At 48.5% G+C, this 12,412-nt stretch overlaps 1 protein-coding gene across 3 annotated transcripts in view; it reads left to right on the plus strand.

The window, feature by feature from the left end:
- The window catches only part of SPINT2 (serine peptidase inhibitor, Kunitz type 2), a 29,027-nt gene extending 17,157 nt beyond the window's left edge, over window positions 1-11,870 (plus strand). Inside the window, exons 2-7 of one of the 3 annotated variants that reach the window (XM_006096655.3) lie at window positions 4,220-4,390; window positions 7,224-7,283; window positions 8,478-8,531; window positions 9,122-9,283; window positions 9,614-9,652; window positions 11,244-11,870. In XM_006096655.3, the coding sequence (XP_006096717.1) occupies window positions 4,220-4,390; window positions 7,224-7,283; window positions 8,478-8,531; window positions 9,122-9,283; window positions 9,614-9,652; window positions 11,244-11,410 (653 nt within the window). In that variant the 3' untranslated portion in view covers window positions 11,411-11,870. The remainder of the gene's footprint in view (window positions 1-4,219; window positions 4,391-7,223; window positions 7,284-8,477; window positions 8,532-9,121; window positions 9,284-9,613; window positions 9,653-11,243) is intronic. The other 2 variants (XM_014462591.2, XM_006096656.3) reach the window with 2 other exon arrangements.
- The last annotated feature ends 542 nt before the right edge of the window (window positions 11,871-12,412 follow it).

The raw sequence follows: 12,412 nt of genomic DNA on the forward strand, positions 1-12,412 counted from the left end.
CTCTCCAGATACGCTGTGATTTTTGTCTAATTTAGAGACAAAAGTAAAGTTTCCCCATCTCCTCCTACTCTACCCAAGGAACCTGGAAATAGGCTGCTTTTGAAACTGAAGCTATGAAATCTGTGTGATAATTGAGAGCAGCTGTCTGTGACAGATTGGCCTCCCAGGCCCGAAAGATTAGTAAGGAAGGGACCTGCATATCCACAGAAAGAACATTTCAGTCAGGAAAGAAAGCATCTCTGAGGCAGACCCAAGAGAGAGGATGTGCCTGGGAATCCTACGGCAAACTTTTCTAAACTGCAAATCCAAGTGACCTTCTACGTTTCAGCTTGCTTTCTGAGATGGTATGCTGGTGAATGTACACATCCAACTGGCTTGACAGTTATTTTCTCAGTATCCTCTTGTGTGCTGTGGTAGCAGGGATCAGCATCCCTGTGGGTGTTGTCTGCCTGTAAAGATGAGGGCCACATTCCAGGCAGTGTTGACTTCCTTCACCAAGGAAACTGCCATCCACCCTGGATAGGTGTTTTTTTTCTCTTCTTTGCAGACACTGAGTCTTCCATACCTGCACAGAGTGTGTGTATGGCATCTGTGCTTATGAAAAACCACCAAATTTTCACCCTTTATACTTTGGTCACCCTGTTGTGTTGGTGTCTGGTAGTTCTTACCTTGAGCTTCGATTGGCCCTCTCTCAGGTTTTGTTTTAATTGAGATGTAATTCGCATACTATATAATTCACCCATTTAAAGTGTACAATTCCACCCTTAGCTCTTTGCCAAAAAGGCAGTACCTGGGCATGCTCTCCATCCAGGTAGTGTGCCCATGCCATTCCCTTTCCCTTCTCCTTCCCCTACAGGCACAACCTCCTAAACTCCAAGGGACCCCATGAGACTTGCAACCAGGGCGGTAATGTGCAGCAGCAGTTTGTCCCACGTAAATCCCCTGAACCTGTATTGACTTCCCAGTGAGCCAGAGCAGCCCAGCCTAGCCTCATTTTCCCACCTGGTCCCTCTCCTGTTATTCTAGGCCCTTTCTTGTTTCACTGTCCCCAGTTTTAATAAATGTCCCCTAAAATAAAATGAAAAAAGGCAGTGCCTGGTACTGCTCAGGAAGCAAGGACACACAGCAATCGGGGTGCTTTCCAGGCCTCTCACCTTAGCAGGACATCAGGCAGGCTGTTGCTGCCTCGAGCAGTTGGGTGCTCCCTGTCTTGATGATTTCAGTTTTGGGTCCTAAGTGGATCCTCACTGTCATGTCTCATAGCTATGCTGCCACTGACATTTGGCCAGCCATATGTGTCAGGCAGAATCATTTACCAGAGAGCTCTCCCGCCTTGTTTCCCCTGGGTTGTGTTAACGGGATATGTTTGTGACCTTTTTTGTTGGTTAATACTCATCTGAGGGTATTTCCTCCATCACTTTTTAAAAAAAAATTTATTGATTTCAGAGAGGGAGAGAGAGAGAGTTAGAAACATCAATGATGAGAGAGAATCATTGATAGGCTGCCTCCTGCACACCTCCTACTAGGGATCAAGCCTGCCAGCCAGGCATGTGCCCTTGACTGGTATCAAACCTGAGACCCTTCAGTTCTTAGGCCAACTCTCTGTCCACTGAGCTGAACCAGCGAGGGCCCTCTACTTTTTTAGAGTGGAAAGGAGGGAAGGCTGGGGGAGCAAGAGAGAGAGAAACATTGATGTGAGTCAACTGGCTGTCCCCAATATGCACCCCAACCAGGGGCAGAGAGCGAACCCACAACCCAGGCACGTGCCCCTGACCTAGAATTGAACCCTTCGGTGCACTGTCAAACGCTCTAACCACCGAACCATGACAGCCAGGGCTGTTTTGTGACCTTTGGCACATTGTTGAAAGTACCTGCTCCAGGTGCACACCCAGCTGGTTCTGGTTGAAGTGTTATGGGCAAAAATTATCCCTATTTTTAAAAAGACTGCTTTATTAAAGTATTATTTACATATCAAAGATCATTGGTACATTTACAGAGTTGTATAATCCAATCATCCCCACAGTCCAATTTTGGAACATTTCCATCATCTCCAAAAGATTCTTGTGCCCATTTGCAGGGACTCAGCACCCCATCCCTCAGCACCGGAGACCATTAATCCACGTCTTACCCTAATGATTTGCCTATTCTGGACATGCTGTATGATTCTGTTTATATCACATGTCCAGATAAGGTATGTTTTAACTGGTGATTTCATTGGTAGTTGCTTTCAAAGTAACAATTTCTTACTTCAGAATATGCTTTTCCTGCTATACTAGTTACTTGTGATTTATTGGTGTGTGGGGGGTATTTTGCACCGCACCAACCTTTTTTGTGCAAAGATTGATGTTTTTTGGAACATTTGGTTTCATGCTGATCATCCTGTATAATAAAAGGGTAATATGCAAATTGACCCGAACCACAGAATGACCGCTGGACCAGTCACTATGAGGCACACTGACCACCTCTTGGTTCCTTTCCCTGACCAGCAGGCTCCGATCGCCTAATGGCCACCTGTGGTGGGGGTGGGGCCGACCTCTCAGTCCCTTTGCCCGGTCGTCAGGCACCGATCACCTGATGGCAAACGGGGAACCGGAGGTTGGTGGCAGCAGGGGCCAGGGCCAGCTGCGGGCAGCTGGGAAAGATGGCCCTGATCGCAGGCCAGGCCTAGGGACTGTACCTGCACATGAATTTCGTGTACCGGGCCTCTAGTCTATATAGATAAAAAGCTGGCGACTGGAACGCCTTAACGACCAGAACAACCGGTCGCTATGACGCCCACTGCAGCCAGCCTCCCGCAGCCCCTCCCCCCAGCTGGCCCTGCCCCTGATCAGCCTCTCCCACCCCAATCAAGGGCAGGGTGGCCAGCCCTGCCCCTGATTGCTCCCCCACCCCAATAGGGGCGGGGCTAGCTGGCCAACCTCCTTCAGCCCCTCTCCCTGCCTGGCCCCATCCCAGATCAGCCCCCGCACCCTGATCAGGGTCAGGGCCGGCTGGCCAACTGGTGGTCCGTGAGATGCAAAAGATTGGCAACCGCTGGTTTAAGGAAACCTTTGGAGCAGCGGTCGCCAAACTATGGTCCGCAGACCACTGGTGGTCCGTGAGGTCCGAAAGGTTGGCGACCACTGCCCTAATTGGTGAAGTAAACCTAACAAACATGAAAACAACATGGAGCCAAGTGTTGGGCCCTGAGATGTTTATTGAGCACCCTGTGCTAGGCTCCCTTTTGCCAGAGGTAGAGATCATGGAGGCCAGGATATAAGGAGAGGTAGTGTGGACTCATGATCACATGGGAAGGTTGAGTCACCTGGCTTTTTTTTTTTAATATGTTTTTATTGATTTCAGAGAGAGGGAGGGAGAGATTTAAACATCAATGATGAGAGAGAATCATTGCCTCCTACAAGAGCTGTACTGAGATCAAGCCCACAACCCGGGCATTTGCCCTGACTGGGAATCGAGCCACGCCAGCCAGGCTATCTCTTGTTTTAAGAGAGGGAGCAGATTGCTAGACCTTTCTCAGGCAGATGCATCTGGCTGGAATTTTATAACATTGTTTTGTTTCCCTTGTACAAGAGCAGGCCAGATTTGGGGGCACCTTGGTGTGCTCAGGTGGAAGCAAAGGAGTGACCTGAGTTGCCCTTGGAGCTGGGGGTTGGCAGTGGGGGGAGCTAGAGTTGGGTAGTTCTTTCTGAGGCTCTTGTGGTAGTTTAAGTATGAAATGGTGTGCTGGGTCAGAGAGTGGGTAGGAAAGGTTAAGAGAGTTCCTCTTGAGAGGTGCTAAGAGTGCTAGTGTGCTTCCTTCCTGCTCTCCCATCTCCAGTGCTGGCTTTTCAGCACTCAGCTCCCCTAGGCCCACTGTGATGGGACACACATTCAGTAGGACCTTGAAGTCTATTTTTTTGCATCTGAACATCAATTTCTGTACTGGATATGTGCATCTTTGATAATGGGGGCAAGGACAAAACCAACATGCAACTGAAATAAATTCGGTTGAGTGGGTTGGTATCTTTGTCATTAGATGAAGTGCTTCTTTCCTGTACAAGGAAGGAATCACCAAGGAGGGCCTGATGGTGACGTAGAAACAGCTCATGGAGGAACTGTGCTGGACTGGCCCTCATGTTGGGGCTCTGGACGACTGTGGGCCTCCTCCTGCAGGTCTAGGCATGTTCTCTGTTGCTGGGATTGCCATGCCAAGCTAACTGGTGTGTACTTTGTGTTTTAGACTTTTGCCAAGTTCCGAAGGTAGTGGGAAAATGCCGGGCCTCCATGCATAGGTGGTGGTACAATGCCACTGGTGGATCCTGCCAGCAGTTTGTATATGGAGGCTGTGGTGGGAACAACAATAATTACCTGACCAAGGAGGATTGTCTTGAGAAATGTGCTGATGTCACAGGTAAGATGGTGGAGTTGAGGATATGTTACATTTAGAGTCAGTTTATTCATTGGGATGTGAGTGCCTTTTGCTGTTCCCTAGTTCTTCATAGCTGGACTTGGGGGATGTTTTAAAAATCAGAAGAAACAGGCACAGTGCGAAGGTTACCAACACAGTGGTTTCACAGTGGTCCTCTCCATCCTCTTCCCAGAAAGGGGAGATTAGGCAGCAGGCTGGGGTGGGGGCAGGACTACGTCTTCTCCGTGATTTCCTTTCTCCCACCACTGAGTGCAGGTTCCACACCAGACCCCACACAGGAGGAAGTGACTTCCCCTTGAACAGAGTCCAATGTTCAATCAGGTAGGCTGCCCCAATTGCTCCCTGGACATTTGGGTTATTTTTGCCTCTGGAGCAAATGACTTGAGGAGCTCACCCAGCCAGCTGAGTTCTGAGTCAAGTTAAAACTAGTACAGCCTGACCAGCATGCTCAGTGGTTGAGCATCCACCTATGAACCAGGAGGTCACAGTTCGAGTCCCCATCAGGGCACATGCCTGGGTTGCGAGCTCGATCCCCAGTAGGAGGCGTGCAGCAAACAGCTGATTGACAATTCTCTCTCATCATTGATGTTTCTATTTCTCCCTCTCCCTTCCTCTCTGAAATCAATAAAAATATTTTAAAAATCAAAAAACCTAGAACATACTTCCTGGAGTCCATCCTTTTCCCAGCCCTCACTTGCAAGGGATTCTGTGGAATCAAGATAACATTGACCCTGAGAGCCTCACAATTTGAATAAAAACTTAACTCCCGCAACAACCTTCACTGGCTCTGAACTGAGCCTCGAGGAACCTCTTGATGGCAATGAGACATTGGACCTCTGGGGCCTGGTCCCTCCCAAGTACTCCAGAGAACCCAAACTGTTAAATGTTTTCGTTGACAATCTCTCTAACATTGTTATGTGACTTCCCTCATCTGTTCTTTTTTTTTTTTAATATATTTTATTGATTTTTTACAGAGAGGAAGGGAGAGGGATAGAGAGTTAGAAACATCAATGAGAGAGAGACATTGATCAGCTGCCTCCTGCACATCCCCCACTGGGGATGTGCCCGCAACCAGGGTACATGCCCTTGACCGGAATCGAACCTGGGACCTCTATCCACTGAGCCAAATCGGTTAGGGCCCTCATCTGTTTTTGATGGCTTGGCATCGATACTAGGGCTCGATTCTGATTCTGTGTCAGGATGTGCTGGTGCCTTTACAGCTGCTCCCTGCATACTGCCAGCCTGTGAGCCTGTGTCCCGCATCCTTGTGCGGTTTTTCTCTCTCCTCACTCGCCGGCTGTAATCTCTCTTGGCTTTGCACTCTGCATTAAAAAATCAGATAACCTTATTAAAGTTATATGTAAAGAGGGGGGCGGCTATAACTTGAGATTTGAAACAGTGCTGAACACACAAGCCCACCAGTGACTGAGTGCCTTGAACACTTTGCTGATCTTTGTGTGCTTGGTGCCCAGTAGGCACTCAGCAAGTGTTTGGAGAGCTCGGGTATTGTTTTTGGATCATACAGGCAAGCTTTTCACCGTTCAGGGAGCAACTGGCAACCTTACCAGATGGTGACTGAGGAAAATAGCATTTATTGTAATTTTCCATCATCAGCTGGGATCCAATGTTGGGGGAGGGACTAAGAGGAAATAATTTTGCTACCTTTTCTGTCCCTTCCCCATTGATTTGACTGTAGGAAGTGTACCTGCCCATTCTGGTTGCTTCTCATTTTCTCAGGAAGAGAGTTGTTTTTAACAATGCAAGCAGCAGACACTAGGCTTTAAGACAGGAGGTCACTACAAGGGGTCAGGGATGGTTGTGTTTGGCTGGGAGAAGACAGACAGCTATCTTTGTTCAGAGTCTGACCCTAGTCTTAAGGGCCCAGAAAGCTCTTTTCTTGGCACCCAAGCATGTCTCCACTGCATGTCTCTTGAGGATCTCTTGTGAGCTGTGCAAGAACTCGAACTGCCAGAGCCGCTAGGCACTGGGGCCTTTTCCAGCAAGTTCTCTCCCAGGCAGGCAAGCTCTGTGGGAAACCACATGATAATGAGAATGCCAGATTATTAATTTATACTGAAAACCAGAACCTCCCAGGGGACCAGACACTCAGGTCCCTGTGCCTGTACCTGTAGTCCACATAGGCAGTCCTCTCAGCCAACTTCCCAGAAGATTGCTTGATGAGGAGTGAGGCAGAACAAGGGGAGCTGGTTTGTGACATGAATGTTTAATGGCATCTGGTCAGGCCAGCCTCGTGCCTCTCCAGAAAGTCTGTTGGGACTAGTAGGAAGGTGGGAAGCCAGAGTCACTCCCTCCTGCACCCTGCCAGCACTCCTTTTTGTGCTTCCTTAAGTGGCTAGCCACTCTACCTCACACCCTTAACTGTGTATGTGTGTGTGAGAGAGAGAGGGAATATACATAACATAAATTTTACCATTTTAACCATTTGTAAGTGTACAATTTGGTGGCATTAAGTACATTCACATTGCTGTGCACCCCCTTAATTTTTTAGTCATTAGATAGGTTACTGCAGTTAACAGGGTATTTGGCCTTGTAAGCCATATTATCTTTTTACATTCATTTCACACATCTTTGCTCCAATTACTAGCATGTTGATCTTAAAATTTAACCCACAAGGACAGTCTTGGTTCCTTATTTCTAAGTTCTGGCAGGCTTGTGGTCCAGTGTGCTCATTGAAAGGCCCACATAAAGGAGAAACGGGAGTCTCCATGAAGCTCAGTGTTACGCCTTGTTTTGTTTCACTGAATAGCTTGAAGGGAGGGGACTTTCTCACTATGGTTTATTTGTCTCCTTGTAGAGAACACTAGTGATGGTCTGGCCACCAGCAGGAATGGAGCAGATTCCTCAATCCCAAGTGGTAGGTTTTTAAGAGACCCAGGATGGAATGAGGGCTGTCCAGATGGGGAACTGTGAAAGGATATTTGTAATCTGGGACTTGTACATAAGCTTCCACCTCCTGGTTCTTCTGTTCACCATTGGCAAACGGGCTCTGCCTAGGCTGCCACCTTCTGGCTCCTTAACAGAAATGAGAGCTGGGGGAGTCTGCAGTGCTTCTGAGCTGGCCTCAGCTTCCTCCTGTGGGTCAGGGAATTGTGATCACTGCCCATGTGACACAGGCCCTTCCTTCTCTCTAGGCTGGCCTCTGCTGTCTCACCGCTCACCCCACCTCTCCTTGCCTGTTCTGTCTCCTCTGCTTCCTGTTCTAAGAGTACTTCTCTGCCACCTGCCTCCGTTCCCACTACAGTTCTTGATCTTGAGCTTTGTGTTATCTTGCTTTGTACTGCTGACAGCAGCTACCCCATTCCTCCTTTATGCTTAAAGGGCTCTGCCTCAGGCACCTGGGGTGAGTGGTATAAATGCACTAGCAAGTTCAACCTAGCTTTCCCGAAGGCTAGTCCCTAGGCGATGGGTCCTGCTAGGCAAGTCGTACTATGAAGGGAGGAAATCCGCTCCCGCCCAGTTGAAGGGCAACCCCCTCTGACTGTGACACCAGCACTTGTGGGAGAGTGTTTATTCTGTGACTTGCAGAATGCTGAAAGTTAGGCTAGAGCCACTTTCCAGTTTTGCTATGCCAGGAATCCTGTGACCATCCTGGCCATCACTTTGCCTGGGCTCCCTATTCCCAGTCTGGCCTCTCCAAGGCCATCCAGAACCCTGGGGCACTTGCATAATAACTGGTGTCAGTCCTGTTTCAGAAGAAAATTTCTCCAGGAGAGTAAGGGAGGGCCTCCTCGCTGTGTAGAGAGTGAACACAACCAGCTTCCTCATTGCTGTGTAGAGAGTGAACAAGACCAGCTTCCTCATCACCCCAGAAATTGTGGCTGGGATTAGTTTCCATAGAAACCCCTGGAGTGGCAGGCGGGCCTCCCCATTTAGCATTCATTCGGTGTGTGCTATGGAACCCATTGGCACTGGAGGTAATGGTACAAAGCTGCCCACATAGGGTGCCAGTGTCCACACTCCCTCAGTGGGCCCTTTTAGACTCAGCCCCCGTCAGACCACATGTCCTGTGTCCGTCCCAGCCTCCCTGATACAAATGTTTGTGTTTTAGTTCCCAGAAGACAGAATTTTGATGATCCCTCTGGTGATATTTTCAACTACGAAGGTATAACATTTTTTAAAATTCATTTTTTATTTTAGATGATAGAAAGTATAACTTTTAAAAAATACTTTTATATGGGCAAGATGTATTTTCTCTAGTTAGTTGGAATTGAGACACAGTGGAGGATCTCCACTAAGGAAATTGTAGCGTCAAGCTTCATGGCCTTTCCTAGGTGGCGTCGAATGCACGAGGATGCCCAGGGTAGCAGGCAGCAGGGCATGCACAGCGTGCTGCAGGAAGCTGTGCTCCAGAGAGGCAGTCCAGACTGCAGGCCCAGCCTGAGTCCCTGACTGTGAAATAAAGGGCCTAGGACAGATCGCTTAGAGACCAAGTTAATACATGGAAAGTACCCAGAACAGTGCCTGGCATAGAGGAATCACCGTTATAACATAGTCTGACTGTAAAGAGAAAGATACTAGAAATGTGGGGGAGGGTGTCTAAGGGGCCAAACTGGCCACTTCTTTAGTTTACCAGTTTCTGTAGCAGACAGTTCTCCCTTGGCTGGCAACTGTGTGACTGCCCTAGAACACTCTAGCTCCATCTCCCTTCCCTGGGCCCTACTCATTTGTGCTCCTCGGCTCTCCCGCTCCCAGAATACTGCACTGCCAAGGCGGTCACTGGACCTTGCCGCGCATCCTTTCCACGCTGGTATTTTGATACCGAGAAGAACTCCTGTGATAACTTTATCTATGGAGGGTGCTGGGGCAATAAAAACAACTATCTCTCCAAGGAGGCATGCATGAGCCGCTGCCTAGGTAAGTCTGTCTGATCCTGGATCCAAGAAGCAATGGTGGGTGGATGGCCCTCCCAGAGTTCATCCCTATCCCTAAACCAAGGCCTTAGAAAGGCTGTCATCTGGCCTCCATCCTTCTCTGGCTCCCTATTGGGGAACAGGTGGGCTTTGGCCCTGGCTATTGGGCAGACATGTCCTAGGTCCCCACCAAGGTGACCTCAGAAGAGCTGGAAGAGGAAGTGCCTCAGAAGGATTCTGCCATGAAGTCCCAGGGCCCAGGGGGATCTTCAGGTGGCGACAGCTTTGAGGGAGGAGGACTGAGCTGACCTCAAGGTTGTGTGTTCTCTTCCAGGCAAGCAGCTGTATCCTGTCCTGCCCCGTAGCACTAAAGGTAAATGGCCGCCTACCCTCCCCCACCTGCCTGCCTGCCTGCCTAAGCTCAGCTGTGGTTTGCAGGCTCATGTTGTCTTAGACACATCATTCTTCACCATAAACATCTTTAGGTAGAAAGTCGTGTTTCTGCACAAGAATAGCCAGGCAGCTTGGAGCATGTGGTTGATGTTTGTCCCACCATAGAGTGTACATAGCGGGGGCTGGGAGTGAGGCAGCTGGGGATGACTGGAGGAGGCAAGTCCTGCTGTTAGGCATGCGGGGATCTGCTGCACACAGGCCTGAGTCTGACTCCAGGTTTGGAGGGAACTTTGCTTTGTGGGGTGTACAGAGTTGGTATGGGTGATAGGAAGGAAGTTGGAAACCTTGCTGTATGCTAGGCACAGCCAGTGCTGCTGTCCCCAAGCAGTATGGTCAGTAGTCTGATAAGGAGGCTGGGCCTCTCGCTTCTGTTTCTGATTCTGAGCCTGTCATGGAGGATAGTGTTTGCACAAAGGACCTGTCACACTGGTTTGGCTTCTTTTCACCTGTTGCCCTGGTAAGGAGTCCCAACCTGGCCTGCTGCCTGCTCTATTTTAGAGGAGGGGTGAAATGAACTGGTTTGCCAGGCCTAGTCTGAATGCAGCCCAGCCCATATCTGGAATCCTGGGGGGGTAAAGATGGAGAGGGACTCACCCCTTTCTGATTCTGTAGCCAAGTGGGGAAAGGGAACCAGGTAGCTGCCACAGGAGCTACATTGCTTTAGTGCAGTGATGGCGAACCTTTTGAGCTCGGCGTGTCAGCATTTTGAAAAACCCTAACTTAACTCTGGTGCCGTGTCACATATAGAAATTTTTTGATATTTGCAACCATAGTAAAACAAAGACTTATATTTTTGATATTTATTTTATATATTTAAATGCCATTTAACAAAGAAAAATCAACCAAAAAAATGAATTCACGTGTCACCTCTGACACGCATGTCATAAGTTCGCCATCACTGCTTTAGTGGAACCCCACCCGGAAAGAAAGCATCTTCAACGACCAGTAGGATGACCAATGTTACATTTTCTAGGGCCATTAGGAACAGTAGGGTCCCCTCCCAGCACTGCTCCAATTACACCCTTGCCTCCACCCTTAACTCATTCCACAGGTAGCCTCCCAGCCACCTGCAGCCCACCTTTCTCTGTGGCTGGTTGGGGGTGGTATATGAACACATAGCCTGGGGTTTTATGTTTCCACACACCCCAGACATGTATGCTCTTTACATCCTGGTGTGCAAGGGCTTAGGACTCCTATACAGCTTGCTCCTGAGCGGTGGAGGGAAATAGAGAGTTGAAGTGAGGCTGTTTGTTCAAAAAGAAGGCATACAGTTGCTGTTTGTCTGAATATAACATGGCACCTCCATTTTTCAGGAACCAGCTTCTTAGGACTATAGGGACTCTCCTGATGACCTCCCTGGTGGGCCATGTCAGTTCTCCAGACTCTCCCAGGTTGGGCGGAGGGATGTTAGGCACAAGGGATGCTGGTCCTTACCTTCAGCCCCTAGGGCACCTGTGTCATTCCTAAGCTCTGTGCTGCCCTACTGGTTCTGAGGCCTCTCTCATCCCCAGTGGTGGTCCTGGCGGGGCTGTTCGTGATGGTCCTCATCCTCCTGCTGGGAGCCTCCGTGGTCTGCCTGATCAGAGTGGCACGGAGGAACCAGGAGCGCACCCTCCGCACTGTCTGGAGCTCCGGGGACGATAAGGAGCATCTGGTGAAGAACACATATGTGCTGTGAACGCCCTGTCACCAAGAGGCCACGTCTCTTCAGGATTCAGGACCCCCTGCCGATGAAGAGAACCTGGGGGTGGGGGCACAAATGTAGAAAGTGTGTGTGCTTTTTAAAATAGAGTGATTGATTTGTATTTTTGTGATCATTAGGGCTTTTGGTCTGTTTGTTATTTCAGAAGTTAAGAGGGCTTCCTGGTCCTCTGGGCAGGTTTGCTTTGTTCACATTTGGGTGGCTTGGCCCCAGACCAGAGTCAGTTCCTCTTTGATTTCTTTACTCCATGTATAGTTTTCTTTGTCTATGTTGAAGCCTTTTGCCTCCTTCCCCATCATAGAAATTTCCTTTGTTTGGTTTGTGGGTTTTTCTTTTTTTAAGTAAACAAATAAAAAGGTTTTTTTTATTAGAATTCTGAAAGGAAGAGAGTAAAATGTACCAGTTCAATAAAAAGGGTCTTCCCTTTTAAAATAAATTTCAGCATGTGCTTTATTTCTTTATGGGACTGCTAATTTAAACTCTACCAAAATTATCACAGGACACTACATGAGATGTCCCATTCTAGAAACAAACTCTTAAAAAGAGCATCTTTCAGATCTTTTTGAATGAAATACATCTTGCATTATACGTGAGTGCCCATGAAGTTTTATCAAACACAGCCTTACCACCCATGGTGAGCTCTGGGTGTTTGTTTCTTTGTTGTTGTTGGTATTTTCTATTCTAATTCTCTTTTTTAAAATTCTGGCCATATCTCACTGAATAAGAGCAGGAGGGTTGCTCTTTAATTGATTTTTTTATTATTTTTTTAATCTACACCTGAGGATATTTTTCCACTGGTTTTTAGGGAGAGTGGAAGAGAGAGGGGAAGGCAGAGAGAAACACATAGATTGGTTGCCTACTGCATGTCGGGGCCTGGGCTGGGGAGGAGCTTGCAACCAAGGTACATGTTCTTGACCGGAATCAAACCCGGGACCCTTTGGTCCACAGGCCAACACTCTATCCACTGAGCCACACTGG

The sequence above is a fragment of the Myotis lucifugus genome, unplaced genomic scaffold (genome assembly GCF_000147115.1).
Source record: "Myotis lucifugus unplaced genomic scaffold, Myoluc2.0 scaffold_185, whole genome shotgun sequence".
Lineage (NCBI taxonomy): Eukaryota > Metazoa > Chordata > Mammalia > Chiroptera > Vespertilionidae > Myotis > Myotis lucifugus.